The sequence below is a fragment of the Sus scrofa genome, chromosome 11, assembly GCF_054392235.1.
Source record: "Sus scrofa isolate SSC_HxYL_T2T_F1_AM1 chromosome 11, Sscrofa_HxYL_maternal_Yorkshire_Landrace_v2.0, whole genome shotgun sequence".
NCBI classification, from domain to species: Eukaryota; Metazoa; Chordata; class Mammalia; order Artiodactyla; family Suidae; genus Sus; species Sus scrofa.
Window position 1 is genome coordinate 18,713,203 of NC_139393.1, and position 15,065 is coordinate 18,728,267.

The following is a 15,065-nucleotide window of genomic DNA, read 5'->3' on the forward strand; positions in this document are numbered from 1 at the left end:
GGCATTTCACAAATATCTTTTTTGTTGTTTTCTTATTAGTAACTTAAAGAAATTGTACTGAAGTGTAATTGATTTATAATGTGTTAATTTTTGCTGAACAGCAGAGTGACTCTGTTATACATATATATATATTCTTTTTCATTATGGTTTATGACAGAATATTGAATATAGCTTCTTGTGCTCTGCAGTAAGACCTTATTGTTTATCTGTCATATGTATCCTCATTTGCCTCTGCTAATCCCAAACTCCCAATCCTTCCCTCCGCTACCTCCTCTCCCCCGTGGCAACCACAGGTCTGTTCTCTGTATCTGAGTCTGTTTTTGTTTCATAGATACGTTGATTCGCGTTGTATTTTAGATTCCACACACAAGTGATATCACATGGTTTTGTCCTTCTGACTGACTTTGCTTGATAATCTCTAGGTCCATCCATGTTGCTGCAAATGGCATTATTTCGTTTTCTTTGATGGCCCAGTAATATCACACACACACACACACACACACACGTATATATACAATGTCTTCTTTATCCATTTGTCTGATGATGGACTCTTAAGTTGCTCCCTTGTCTTGGCTGTTGTGAATAGTGCTGCTGTGAACATGGGGGTGCATGTATCTTTTCGAATTTACACTTTTGTTTGGATAGATGCCCAAGAGTGGGATTGCTGGATCATATGGTAGTTTTATTTTTAATTTTTTGAGAGACCTCCACACAGTTTTCCATAGTGGCTGCACCAGTTCACATTCCCACCAATAGCATAAGAGGGTTCCCTTTTTTCCACACCCTCTCTGACATGTATTAACAAACATCTTTAACTCCATCATACTAAACATTCAAATTCTATAATAAAATAACAAACAGCACAAAAAAGTTTAATATCACTGATGTCTTCATTTTAACTTTCTAATAAGATGGACCTTTTCTTTCCCCTCATAAACTGCACGTGCTCTGTACCTTTGGTTAATACTAAAATAGGAGTTCCCGTCATGGTTTGGTGGTAACAATCCCGACTAGTATCCATGAGGACTCGGGTCTGATCCCTGGTCTCGCTCAGTGGGTTAAGTATCTGGTGTTGCTATGAGCTGTGGTGTAGGTCGCAGACACTGCTTGGATCCTGTGTTGCTGTGGTGTAGGCTGGTGGCTGCAGCTCCGGTTCAACCCCTAGCCTGGAAACTTCCATATGCCATGGGTGTAGCCCTAAAAAGACAAAAAGAAAGGTGATAATAATACCCTTATTATGAATATTTCAGATAAAGATTTTTCTTTTTTTAAATTTTTTTGTCTTTTTGCTATTTCTTTGGGCCGCTCCTGCAGCATGTGGAGATTCCCAGGCTAGGAGTCGAATCGGAGCTGTAGCCACTGGCCTACGCCAGAGCCACAGCAACATGGGATCCGAGCCCCGTCTGCAACCTACACCACAGCTCACAGCAACGCCGGATCGTTAACCCACTGAGCAAGGGCAGGGACCGAACCCGCAACCTCATGGTTCCTAGTCGGATTTGTTAACCACTGCGCCACGACGGGAACTCCCAGATAAAGATTTTTAAAGTTGAATCAAATTAATTTGGAAAAACAAACTCCGAAGTAAACAAAAACATCTTGTAATTTCTAGAACCACACAGGCACACTGAGGGAAAGAGTTAAACAAAAAGGAAAATAAAGAAGGCAGAGAATGCAGCAAAATGATCTCTTAAGATCATCTGAAGCTTTAAGATACAGCTAGAATCCTTTAAGTGGCAGGATATATGCATGTGATCTTGTCTTCCTGATGAAAATGAATTAATATCTTTAAATTTAGACACAGTATTTTGAAGTAACTCTTGGTTTGCCTGTCTTAGCCATAAAAATCATATGACTAATAAATACTCTGACCTCAAAAAAAAAATATGGCCCAGTAGAGCAGAGATAATATATTCTGTCCTGGAAATATATGTGGGAAGAATCAGAAAGTAAAATTCATTGACAGATACAGAAAAAATTTAAATACCTTTCCTCTTTGTCCCCGAAACCTTATTATCCTCTAGGAAGGTGAAGGTTGACGGGTTGAGATAGACTCCGTATTTAAAACTACTGCCATTGAAAAACAAATGTATTGGAGTTCCCATCGAGGCTCAGTGGTTAACGAATCCGAGTAGGAACCATGAGGTTGCAGGTTCGATCCCTGGCCTTGCTCAGTGGGTTAAGGGTACCGCATTGCTGTGAGCTGTGGTGTAGGTCGCAGACGCGGCTTGGATCCTTCATTGCTGTGGCTCTGGTGTACACCAGCAGCTACAGCTCCGATTCGACCCCTAGCCTGGGAGCCTCCATATGCCTCGGGTGTGGCCCTAAAAAGACACACACACACACACACACACACACACAAAAAGTATTAAAGGAAACAAAATACACGTACAAGTGCACAAAGTACAATCAGTAATTCTTCCTCTTCAAATAATGTAAGTGAAAAATGAGGGCCAGGTTCTGAATGGGTGATGTGTTGTCTTTTATAGGCAGTTTTTCAAATTCTTGGTTTTCTTCCAAATGGTGACTTTGAAAACTATAACTTTTCTTTTGAAATTATTTTCAGAGTCCAGATCATATAGTTTTAACTATGCGTGTTAGAATTAAGATACAAATAAGCATAAAATATACAAGTAAATGATTTTCTTGTGAGAATAGTTTGTCTTTAATTCAGTTTTGATTGTTATAATACATTTTACACACCATACATTAAACATGCTCTGTACATCATGTACCATATTTAATATGTATAATATATTTAAGTGTATTATCTATGTATTACAAATGTCAAATAGTTTAAAAGCAATTTAACACTTTAAACCATCACGTAACATATTGCTTTTATCTATAAACACCCCTCCTTGGAGTTCCCATTGTGGCGCAGCAGAAACAAATCTGACTGGGAACCATGAGGTTGCGGGTTCGATCCCCGGCCTTCTCAGTGGGTTAAGGATCTGGAGTTGCCATGAGCTGTGGTGTAGGTCCCAGACGCAGCTCAGATCCTGCGTTGCTGTGGATGTGGTGTAGGCTGGCAGCTACAGCTTTGATTCGACCCCTAGCCTGGGAACCTCCATATTCCACGGGTGCGGCCCTAAAAGGACAAAAGACAAAAAAATAAAAATAAAAAAATAAAAACACCCCTCCTCATTGTTAAAAACTGTTCTTCAGAAGGAACTGCTTTTTAACTCCTTGAGGTGTTTCTTCTGGTATTTAATCTCAGATTTTTATTTTTTTAAATTTTTTAATAATGATTTTTATTGTTTCCATTATAGTTGGTTTATAAACTCGGGTTTTTTTTTTTTTTTTCTTTTGTTTGTTTATTTTTTATCTTTTTAGGGCCGCACTTGTGGCATATAGAGGTTCCCAGACTAGGAGTAGAATCAGAGCTGTAGCCCCTCAACACCAGATCCAAGCCACATCTGCAACCTACACCACAGCTCACAGCAACACTGGATCCTTAACCCACTGAGCGAGGCCAGGGATCGAACCTTCGTTTTCATGGATACTAGTCAGATTCGTTTCTGCTGAGCCACGATGGGCATGCCATCAGATTTTTAAACTAACATGCTTAGACTGCTATTTCTGAATTTGAAATTTTAGATACTATCCTTTACTCTTTTTAATGGCAGATAGAACTGAACTCCCTTTCTCCTACCTTCCCTCCCCCATCCTGTGGATATAGTGATATCACCATTGTGGTTAAATCACTATACAGTGTTCACGTTACTAGAACTCCGTAGTTGTTATTTATAGCTGAGCCATCGTCTTTCTTGTACAGCTCTTTGTTTTCCTGGTCTTAGTTTTCTGTACATGTGTTGTTAACATATGCCTGCACTCTTGTGTAACTCAGTATCACTTCTCAGCGCATCAGGCCATCTCTGGAGCCCGCTGTCCTCCTGCTTCGGCCTGGCCTGGTCACATTAGGCCACTGCACAGCTGTCAGCCCAGAACCTCATTTCACCGTCATCCTTGGAGGTCCCTTCAGCTTTGCCCTTTGTGGATCCCCTAGTTTTTTGGCTTGTATCTTCCTCCTTGGATTATACCTCATTTCGTCTAAACACATTGTCTGATGACTTCCCAAGGAAGGAGGGGGGAGAGAAGTCTTTGAGACACAGTATTAAAATGTCTTTATTTTACCCATGCAATTGATCAGTGATTTGTCTGAGAAAAAGAAAAAAAAATGTACACTATTTTCTGTCCAATCCTTTAATGGTGTTTTGAGCGCTTGCCTCTGCTACCTGGAAGGCAAAGCTCATGCCAGAGTACGGGTGTCTCCTGTTAGGACCCAGCTCTTGCCTCTGAGGCTACCGCGTTGTTCCCGGCTAGTCCCCTTGCCAGCTCTGTAGGGCCTTTCCCCAGGAGAATTTTCCCAGTCGCCTTCTGCAGTCCCTGCGTCTCCTGTTGGCACTTTGTGCCTTTCATGGTACCAGAGGAGTATGTCTGGCTTCAGCCAATCTCTGCACTGCCGCAGCCCTCCTCTGCCCCCTACCCCCGTCCACTCTTTTCATGGACCCAGGTGGCCCCTTAAGGGAGCACACTACACAGTGCCCTTGCTGGTTCCAGTCACCTTCCGAATCTGAAAGGGGGTTTGTGTGATGGGCATTGACACATGCGCCCCTTGAATTCCCACACTGGTACCCTTTTAGCAATGCAGCTTCCGCCTACCTGACCTCACGGCCCGGCCATTGGCACAGCCCAGGAGTCGGTAAAGACTCTCATGTAGGGGCTTTTGTCATTGCTCAAGTCTTCCTTCACCACTAGGAAGACAGCCTGCAATTCAGCCCGCTGAGCTCATTTTTTTCTTGTCCCTCCAGTCAGTCTTGCCATCCACTGGTCTTAATGTGGCAGCTTTCCAGGATATTGTCTCTTCATCTTGGCACTATGTCTGTAAAGCAAAGAGCTGTTTGTTGTTCAGTGAGAGTTTCACAGGGCATGTGCACAAGGTAGTGGGTTCCAGCAACTTCCAGCTGCAAAAGTCAGTCCTGGAGTAAAAGAGGCTCCCTGCTCACGATACAGCGGCACCTTCCTGCGCTCCCCCGGCAGCACGCTCAGCGCAAACCACTTCTGTTTCATTGCGGAACTCTTCTGGGCACCGCCTTCTGCGCTTTCCTCACATCACCCGGGACATTGCGGATATCTCAGGTTTCATGGTTATTTTATATCCTTCAGTCGTTGAGGCAGTCTCAGTTAATGCCCAGTAGCAGGCTCCTAATTGTCTCAGATGGAGTATTATCGAGAAGCAGCATCTGCGAATTTTCCGCTCCCAGTGGTCACTGCTGGGAGGCCCTCATGGGTTTACCAAAACTTCTGTTGTGGAATGCGCATGGCAGACATCCCAAAATCATATGGGCGGGGGGTAGGTGCACGGGTCATAAGGCCCCAAATGCATTGGGAGAGCTGCCACCCTCTGCTAATTCAAACATGGCCTGCTCTTGTTCAGGGCCCCACTCAGATAAAGCTTTCTTTCAGGTAATCTTACAGATGGGAGCTAGCATTGTTCCCAGATGTGGAATATGGGTTCTCCAAACGCCAAATAAACCAGCCAAAAGCTGAGCTGCTGCTGCTGCTTTGATCATAGGGGTGGGGAGCAACAGCTTAGTTTGGTTTCTGCTGGAATAACCTGCATGGCTTCGGCAGGTTATTCCCAAGAATTTTACTGCTTGGGCAGGCCCTGAGACCTTTGCGGGATTAATTAACCAGCTCCCAGTTGGTCATGGGAGTTACCACTGCATTCAGATCAGTCCTAGCCCTCTCTTCAGTTTCTGACATTATCATAATGTCATCAGTATGGTGTAGGATTGCGCTTGAGACTTGTATCAGGTCCAAATCCCTTTGGACCAAGTTATGATAGTAAGCCTGTGAGTTCAGATAACCCTGTGATGGCACAGAAAAGGCGGCCTGGGATCCTTCCCACGTGAAGGCAAGCTGCTGCAGGCTTTTTTCTGAGATCGAGATGGAGAAGAAAGCATGTTCCAGGCCAGGCCCTGAGTCCCAGCCTGCGTTAGCCTGCTGCATCTTCCACGTGGTTGAAGCCTTGTTCGGAACGGCTGCGACTTCAGGCAGCACAACTTTGCTTAAGCCTCCATAGTCTTCTGTTAGTCCCCCGAGCCATCGCCTTTCCCCAGGTCGCAGGAAGCTGTTGTGCACCGTGTGTGCGCTGGTACCGGCGCTCCAGCCTCAGTGTACCATTACAGTGGCGAGCTCTTTTTTGCCCACCGGGTGTTCTCTGTTGCTTCAAGTTGACCACCTTTGCGGTTCAGGCAGTTCTCTTGGTTCCCATCTAGTGCCCAATTAAAGCCGGCCTGAGGGCAGCTTTACCTGCCTTCTGTTTTCCAATTTGAGGTTGAGAAAGCAGTCCTCAGTCAGACATAATATCCATCCCAGTAGTACATTAAGGTAAAAGAGGTGTGACCAGCTCCCATCTCTGTGGAACAAAATCTGTCCCCAAACCCCAGTGTACATGCAGACTTACACTTTTGAACCCCATCAACTGTTGCCCATCCGTGTCCTGCCATTCTAACCTTAGCTGTTAAGACTTCAACAGGTTTTGAAATCACAGTGCCTTGGGGAGGCCCAGAAGAGTGTCCTCTCCTCCCGCAATGCTTTACCCCCCTTGTGCCGGTGAGTGCCTGGGTCGGGGTGAGGTCAGAAGACTCTAGCGTCTAGGTCAGTCTTGATCTGGATTAACCTTCCTTACCATTGCCCCTGGGCAGTGTTCTCATCTTCATCTTTACCTTGTGGCTTTTTAAACACCTTCCGGAGTTCCCGTTGTGGCGCAGTGGTTAACGAATCCGACTAGGAACCATGAGGTTGCGGGTTCGGTCCCTGCCCTTGCTCAGTGGGTTAACGATCCGGCATTGCCGTGAGCTGTGGTGTAGGTTGCAGACGCGGCTCGGATCCCGTGTTGCTGTGGCTCTGGCGTAGGCTGGTGGCTACAGCTCCGATTCAACCCCTAGCCTGGGAACCTCCATATGCCACGGGAGCGGCCCAAGAAATGGCAACAACAACAACAAAAAGACAAAGAAATAGCAAAAAGACAAAAAAAAAAAAAAAAAAAGATAAACACCTTCCAAGCTGGGACACATAGGAGGACTCGTTTGGGCCCCTTGGTTTGCCCTTCTCTGGTACTGCTGCAGCCGCTCCTTGGTGTTAACTCCATCAGCATGTGATTTTTTTCATCCCACTTTTTAACAGTCATTTGAAGACTTGCACTCTGCTGGGTTGAGACCCCTAATTCTCCCCCTTTGTCTTTCTCCATTTTCATAATTACTTGAATGTTCTTAGTATGGAAAGACCCATCTGGGGAAACTGAGGGAGCAGATTCGATAAGGCTTCTCCAACTGCTTTGATTTTGTAGCAGTAAAGTTACCTGGGGTCCCTGGGTCACAGCTTTACCATAACCCAGATAATGGGCATATTCATCATGTCCCAGTCATCATGCCAGTCCCGCATGGCTTGCATACGAAGCATCTCAGTGGGTTCGGTTGGCGTTTATAGGTGGGGCTGGGTAATCCCTCTAACCGGGTTAGGATAAACATGCTTTATAAACATAAACATCCACCAACCTGGCTTCTTCCTTGAGAATAACCTCCTGTATGTCTGGATCCTGCAGAGCCAGCTGTGATTGTTCAGTACAGCGCTGTGGGTCCTGCATCAGCCCAGACATGCTCTTGCCTTCAGAACCAGAGTCACGGTCACAACCCTACTCCATCAGGAAAGGTTCCTCAGGAAGCTAATGATACTTATCCTCCAGATGAGCCAGTTCTTCGCACTGTCGCCCCTGCCTTCAGGTGGTTCTTGGTTTTGCCCTTCCCCTGTATCAGCTACCTTCTTGGTGAACCCCAGGTATTAGAGTCACTTCCTGTTGCCCCTGCATGATTTGTCCCTTTCTAGGCAGCTGTGAGGCTAATGGCCCAAATTGACCCAAATCTGAGCTTGAATCGGCATCGAGGCCCGACTCAACACTTTCTGTCATTTTCATTTTGACTCTTACATATAAAATAAGCAGCAGAAAAACTGTTTAGCATACTTCTTATTATTTTGCATTTTCTTGTATATCCTCTGAACCAACTCCTCAAAAGTCATTTCTAGATTCCACTGGTAACTTTTACCTTTAGTAACTGATGACAGCACAGCTGCATTTTCATCCCGTGGTGACTAGGATCATTCAGGGATCAAAGCTTCCTCATTCCTCTTTTTTCCTTTTATCTTTTCTCTTCAAAAACCCTGTGCCATAAGCTGGGGCTGTTCTTGCAGATTCCATTTCTGACTCTGATTAAATAGTTTCGGGACTCAGTTCCAGTGCGTGTGTGTGTGTGTGTGTGTGTGTGTAGGCCTCCCCAAACGAGAAGTAAAGAAGTAATTCTTAGATGTCAGCAGGGTATCCAGGAATTCAACTTCTGATACTGTCCACCAGGAGATAGATTCCACAGGTAAAGGGCTCAGTCCCACAAGACCACCCTCCACTTCAGATGCTGGTCACAAGCCCAGGTTATTACCTGTGCTTCGGTTTAACCCACTACATATCAGAGGAACCTACGACCCTCTCCATGGGTTTGATTAATTTGCTAGAATGGCTCACAGAATTAAAGAAAATCCATTTGGAGTTCCCGTTGTGGCGCAGTGGAAATGAATCCGACTAGGAACCATGAGGTTGCAGGTTCAATCCCTGGCCTCACTCAGTGGGTTAAGGACCTGGTATTGCCGTGAGCTGTGGTGTAGGCCAGCAGCTGTAGCTCCCATTTCGACCCCTAGCCTGGGAACTTCCATATGCAGAGGGTGCAGCCCTAAAAAGCCAAAAAAAAAAAAAAGAAAGAAAAACAAATCCATTTACTCACTGGATTACTGATTATTGTAAAAGGGTATTGAAGGATATGAATCAACAGCCCAAATCAAGGTGCTTCCGTCCTCATGAAGTTTGGTGCCTGCCACAGTGGCACGTGTGAGTGTTCTGGTTGCCTGAAATGGAAACTCCCAAAAAAGGGACCAGAAAGCTGTCCTCTTGGGTTTTTATGGAGACTTCATTACATAGTCGAAATCAGCTAAATCATCAGCAAGGGCGACCTTCAGCCCCTTTCCCCCCAACACTCTGATCACATGGTTGGTTCTCCTGGCAACAGACGATCCTTAGGTGCTTCCAAAAGTCACCCCATTCATGTAACCAAAGACACTTTAATCCCTCTCAACACTTAGGAGATTCCACGGGTTTGGGGAGCTGCTCGTAAAGACCAAATGTATTTGAGAAATATATTTTGTAATCTGAATGACCAGACGCATGTTTCTTGTAAATGACAACATCACAAAAAGAAATTGTTGTGGAAGACGAGTTGTACAAAGTCTGGGGAGGAAAGTACAGGGGTTGCTGTTTCTTCTTGGAGCTCATTTTGTGTGTGTGGCCGTCCCGTATAGATGGCGTTGTTTATGCCTGGGGCCACAATGGATACAGCCAGCTCGGGAATGGGACCACCAACCAAGGCATTGCTCCCATCCAGGTCTGCACCAACCTCCTGATCAAGCAAGTGGTGGAAGTAGCCTGTGGCTCACATCATTCAATGGCTCTGGCAGCTGATGGAGAGGTAAGTGCCCCTGATTTTATTCTTTATTTTTAAATTGTGGTGGAATACACATAAAATTCACCATCTTAAACTGTTTTTAATTGTGCAGTTCAGTGATATTAAGTACATTTTCATTGGTGTGCGCCCATCGCCACCATCCACGCGCAGACCTCTCTCATCTTGCGACACTAGAACTCTGTACCCAGTAAACATTAACTTTCTACTTTCTCTCCACCCACCCCACCCCCGCCCCTGACAGCCACTCTTCCTCTTCTCTGTCTCTATGAATTTGACTCTTCTAGGTCCCTCATATATGTCCATTGTGACTGTCTTATTTCACTTAGCATTACATCCTCAAGGTTCATCTGTGTGGTAACGTGTGTCAGAATTTCATTCCCTTGTGATGATTAATATTTCATTGTTTATTTGTTGAATAAACACTATTTGGGTTGTTTCTACCTTTTGTCCATTGTGCAAGTGCCTTGCTTTTTAAAAGTGACTGTATCTGTACTCGGATATGGTGTGAACATCACAGTCCTGTGTGTGTGTGGCTTAAAAACATCATGAGAATGAACTCTTTTTCTACCACAACCTACATTGTGTGATCAGGATCACTCTTTTGAAGACAGAGTTAATTCCTTTTTTGTTTGTTTGTCTGCTTTTAAGGGTTGTACCCTTGGCCTATGGAAGTTCCCAGGCTAGAGGTTGAATCAGAGCCGCAGCTGCCAGCCTGTACCACAGCCATGTCTTCAACCTACCACCACCGCTCATGGCAACACCAGATCCTTGATCCACTGAGCGAGGCCAGGGATTGAGCCCGAGTTCTTGCGGATACTAGTTTCCGCTGAGCCATGATGGGCACTCCCTCCATAGCTTTTTAATCAGTCTACCAATGCAGTATTACTTCTCTGCCCCCTGTGACCTCCGAAACACAAATCAGATCACGTTGTTCCCTGTTTAAAGTCATCCACTGGTGTTATAGTGATTTTCCTGAGTAGGGCAGGTTGTGGATGAAGGAACCAAAGCAGCTCGGGGAGATCAAGTTTTCTCGGCTGGAATGTGCTGGAGGCAGGCCTCACCTACAGGCCTCAGGGCCTGGGAGCCACTGTTCCTAGTCTGCTTCTTGGTTTGTGGAACCACAGTCTCTGTTTTTCAAGTAAAAGGTGGCTGCATTGGAAAGGGACTTGGGCTATTTTAAAGAAGTGCAGAATGATTGTTGAAATTTGTTGCTAATTTGTACAGCCTGGATTCTTGGGTTATTTTAACCCTAAGCATATGCTACTTTGGATAATTATGGTAAAGATTTGCATTATTACACTAGCTATTCCTATAAATCCTCTTGTAGGAAGGTTATTTCTTCTGTGCCTGTGAAACGCACTTATGTGGCATATCTTTGTAAGACATCAGCTATGGGTTTACAGTTGTTGCCTTGGCAGCCACAGACACGTGGCCGTAGACAGAAGATGCTGAGGAAGCAGAATCGCGGAAGTAGGAACTCAGGTTGTGTGTTGTGTGAGGACCGCTTCCTGCAGGCACGTGAGGGGGTGGGAGGGTCCTTAGTCTCCTGGTGTTGGAGGAAGTTGTCTCTTCTGCCGCCAGCAGCCCCCTCACCTAATTCTTCTCCGATCAAGTTTGATAGGCTTCCTTGGTATTTAAGTTGAACGGATGTTTCACTTTGTTCTTCATCTTTTGTTTGTTTGTTTGTTTTGTCTTTTTTCCATTTCTTGGGCCACTCCCACGGCATATGGAGCTTCCCAGGTTAGGGGTCTAATCAGAGCTGTAGCCGCCGGCCTACACCACAGCCACAGCAACACGGGATCCGAGCCGCGTCTGCAACCCACACCACAGCTCACGGCAACGCTGGATCCTCAACCCACTGAGCAAGGCCAGGGCTCGAACCCCCAACCTCCTGGTTCCTAGTTGGATTTGTTAACCACTGAGCCAGGACAGGAACTCCGTTTGTTACCAGGTTTTAACGTAGCTTAGAGATCTGTTGGTGTCTCTTTCCCTTAGAAATCTGGTGTGCAGGTTCTGGCAGGTCACAAAAGTAAGGAGGCTACAGCTGAGGAGGGAGCTGCTTGGAGCCGACAGACAGCAAATGAAAACTCAGAAAACGTAATGAAGGATGGCCCAACAAGCTGGTGGTATTCCTGGAGGGATGAGCGTCTCCTCAGTACTTGGGGGCAGCTGAGCTGTGACGTGGAACTCTGAGGGATACTTCCAGTCGTGATGGTCCTGAGTCATCACGGCAGGTTATGTAATGCCTCGTGTTGGTGATGAGCGAGATGGGGCGAAGCATAGTATGGTTTTGAAAGGTTTCCATGAAAAAAATAAAGCGACTATTGGTGCCCCGGGAGCTAGGCAGATTCTTCATATCACTGATAGGTATGTGGTATATGCCCCATTTCCTGTTTGATGCCAGATTTAGAAACACACATAGCTGCCGTAATTACAGAGGTGGTATAGCCTCGTCGTTAAGAGCACTGCCTGACTGCTGGGTTCAGATTCGTGGTCAGTTCCACTCCCTAGCTGTGGAACCCCAGGCAAGTCACCCAACCCCTCTGTGTTTCCATTTGCATGTATGGCAGTGGCGTGAACCCCAGGGTCACCTCACAGGATTACTGTGAGGATTGAGTAGGTTACCACAGTAAAGTGCGTAGAGCCGTTCAGCGCATTCTGAGCACTTGGTACGCGGCTTTATTTTTGTTCTGTGATTATTACTGTATGTGAGAGGTAGAATTTTCACCCTAACTCCTCGTTCTTTTTCTTTCCCCTTCTACTGTTGAGGTGTTCGCTTGGGGCTATAACAACTGCGGCCAGGTGGGATCAGGATCCACAGCAAATCAGCCAACTCCTCGGAAAGTTACCAACTGTTTACATATTAAGAGGGTGGTTAGCATTGCCTGCGGTCAGACCTCGTCCATGGCTGTTCTGGACAACGGTGAGGTGAGCAGCTCTGCAAGCCCAGTCCTTCCCACTTCTTTCAGTGACAGGTCCGTTTCTTCATGAAGTGGGTGTGTTAGATCCTGGAAGGAGGACTGCTCTGTTCTGATAGCTCCATGGTGATCAGCTGGTTACTGACTGAGGAGTAACCAGATGTTTGCGCTTCAGTAGGAATTTTTAAATTCCAAGGTTTATCTGCAAATAAAGATTCTAATGTGCTTTTTACCTGATCCAAATAGCTTAATGCTTTTATAGATTTTGTTCACATAAAAGACAAAAGAATTTGATGCTGTAAGTTGATGGTTATATGTATACAATTATTGTGGTGGTGACTTTATACCTAAATGGACACGGATGTGTATCTCAGTGCACAGAGTTATTCACAGGTCCTTCCTTAGACACAGGCGTGTGCTGTCCTGCATTGGATGCTAGGGTGCTTTAGAGTTTACTGAATGCTCAGATATTTTAACCTACTTTTTTTTTTCCTTTTTCTTTTTAGGGCTGCACCCACGGCATATGGAAGTTCTCAGTCTGGGGGTCATATCAGAACTGCAGCTGCCGGCCTACACCACAGCCACAGCCATGCTGGATCCGAGCTGCATCTGTGACCTACACCACAACTCATGGCTACACTGTCTCCTTAACCCATTGATCGAGACCAGGAATCGAACCTGCATCCTCATGGATGCTAGTTGTGTTCTTAACCTGCTGAGCCACACAGAATCTCCTTTTTTAACTTACCTTTAAATCATTCCTGATATCATGCTGGATGACATCAGACTTCCTTGGGATAATCATCAAGCATCCTTCCAGCATTTTCCACTTCTTTATTTTTTTTAATAAATTCAGTTCTAAAATCATTATTATATGATTGTTTTAACAAAGGGAGACAGATGAAACATACAAAGTAAAAAGCGAAGGCGTTCCCATCATGGCTCAGCAGAAACGAATCCGACTAGTATCCAGGAGGATGCGGGTTCCATCCCTGGCCTTGCTCAGTGGGTTAGGGGCTGTGGCCATGAGCTGTGGTGTAGGCCGGCAGCTGTAGCTCTGATTCGACCCCTAACCTGGGAGTTTCTGTATGCCACAGGTGTGGCCCTAAAAAGCAAAAAAAAAAAACAAAAACTTTTCCCTCAGTTTTGTTAATGGTTTGATGTATATTCTTTTGGACTTTTTTCTATATACAGTTTTTTATATGGGTGAGTATAATTACCTTTTTTAAGTAATGGGATTATTATGCCTACTGCTTTTCTCTGCTGGTCTGCAGCTCTCCTGCTTGACAACATACTTGTTTTACTGGAATCCATCCTTAGACCATTATAGCTGCTCCCCATTATAACGGTTGTGTAGTGTTGGTTTTCCTTATGTAAATGACCCACATCCAGAGCTCTCCTGATAGACATTTCAGTTTTTTATTTTTCGCTGTTAGAAACATAGTTGCACTGATTCCCTCTGTTACCCTGTGTGTGTGGATATCTTTGTACACTCTTGTGCAAGTATTTCTATAGAATAATTTTCCAGAAATAGTATTTCCGGGTCAGGGAGTATGCCAGTACAGTTTTTGATAACTATTCCCAAATCCCTCACCAGGAAGTTCAGACCTCTTACACTTCTGATTTTGAAAATGCTTTTAACCATCTCCTGTTAGTACCCTAAACTCTAGGGCCCCACTTTCCCCTCTGTCCCGTTGCCGTGAAGAGCCCTGCATTGCCGTGGGGCGTGTTACCACTCGGAGCCAGGCCTTTTGTCTGTTCCGGGCCAGTACTTCAGCCCTGTCCCACGCAGGCTGTGCTAAACCTTGAGCACTCACCGTAGTGCAAACCTGTGTCTAGTGACCACCTCGCAGCAGGTGTCTGCGGGGTCACCACATTCGCTGATGTCTCCTCCTTTAACCTCTTGCCTCTGTTCCCTCTCTTGTGGTCCCGCTGTCGCTGCCTTCATTTGGACCCTCCTCAGAACTTACCTGTTTGCTGATGGGAGACAAATTTTTATACTGAGTGGGCTTCCTGCCTCTGGTCCTACACACGCCAGGCAGCCTTCAGGTTGCTGCTGGTGTGATCTTTCCAAAATGCAGGCTTAGTCATTAATCTCTGTTTTGGAGTATTTCAGCAGAAGATCCATAGAGGCAGTCTGTGTTCCTGTCTGTGTGCCGGCGTTTTACCTCCTAGCCCTTAGCTTTCCTGCTGTCCTTTCCCTGACCACCCCCCACGTGCGTCCAGCCAGGCCTGTTTCCGGAAACTGCTTCCAGCACATTCTGTGCCCTCTCCCTGGAACGCCTTCACCCTCAGTCACCCTTCAGCCCTGCTCAGATGTCTAGTTTCTCAAAAGTCTTTCCTAAACTTTCTTCCTATGGCTGAATCCTTTCTCCTGTCTGCCAGTTAGATGTCTGCCTATCATATGCTATGTCTTGATTATATCTGTTATAGCACAGGCTACCAGGCTGTGAAAAAATTGCAGGTACCATTTCCCCTGCTAAAGCGTTTGGAAAGACTCATTCCAAGTACTTTTCACAATATCCTGAAATACAGTAGGTGCTTAATCATTGTTAATGAGCCTCAGCTTCCTCAT

General features: G+C 45.5%; 1 protein-coding gene across 50 annotated transcripts in view; it reads left to right on the forward strand.

The window, feature by feature from the left end:
* Positions 1-15,065, forward strand: part of RCBTB1 (RCC1 and BTB domain containing protein 1) — an 83,140-nt gene that overhangs the window by 38,374 nt on the left and 29,701 nt on the right. For 24 of the 50 annotated variants that reach the window (XR_014819374.1, XR_014819375.1, XR_014819376.1 and 21 more), the window contains 2 exons: positions 9,409-9,575; positions 12,342-12,500. Coding sequence is in view for 35 of the 50 variants with exons in the window: in XM_084981660.1 (XP_084837786.1) it covers positions 9,409-9,575; positions 12,342-12,500 (326 nt within the window). In the remaining 15 variants the exon portion in view is untranslated. Of the gene's footprint in view, positions 1-9,408; positions 9,576-11,567; positions 12,501-15,065 lie in introns of all 50 variants that reach the window. The other 26 variants (XR_014819385.1, XR_014819386.1, XR_014819387.1 and 23 more) reach the window with 3 other exon arrangements.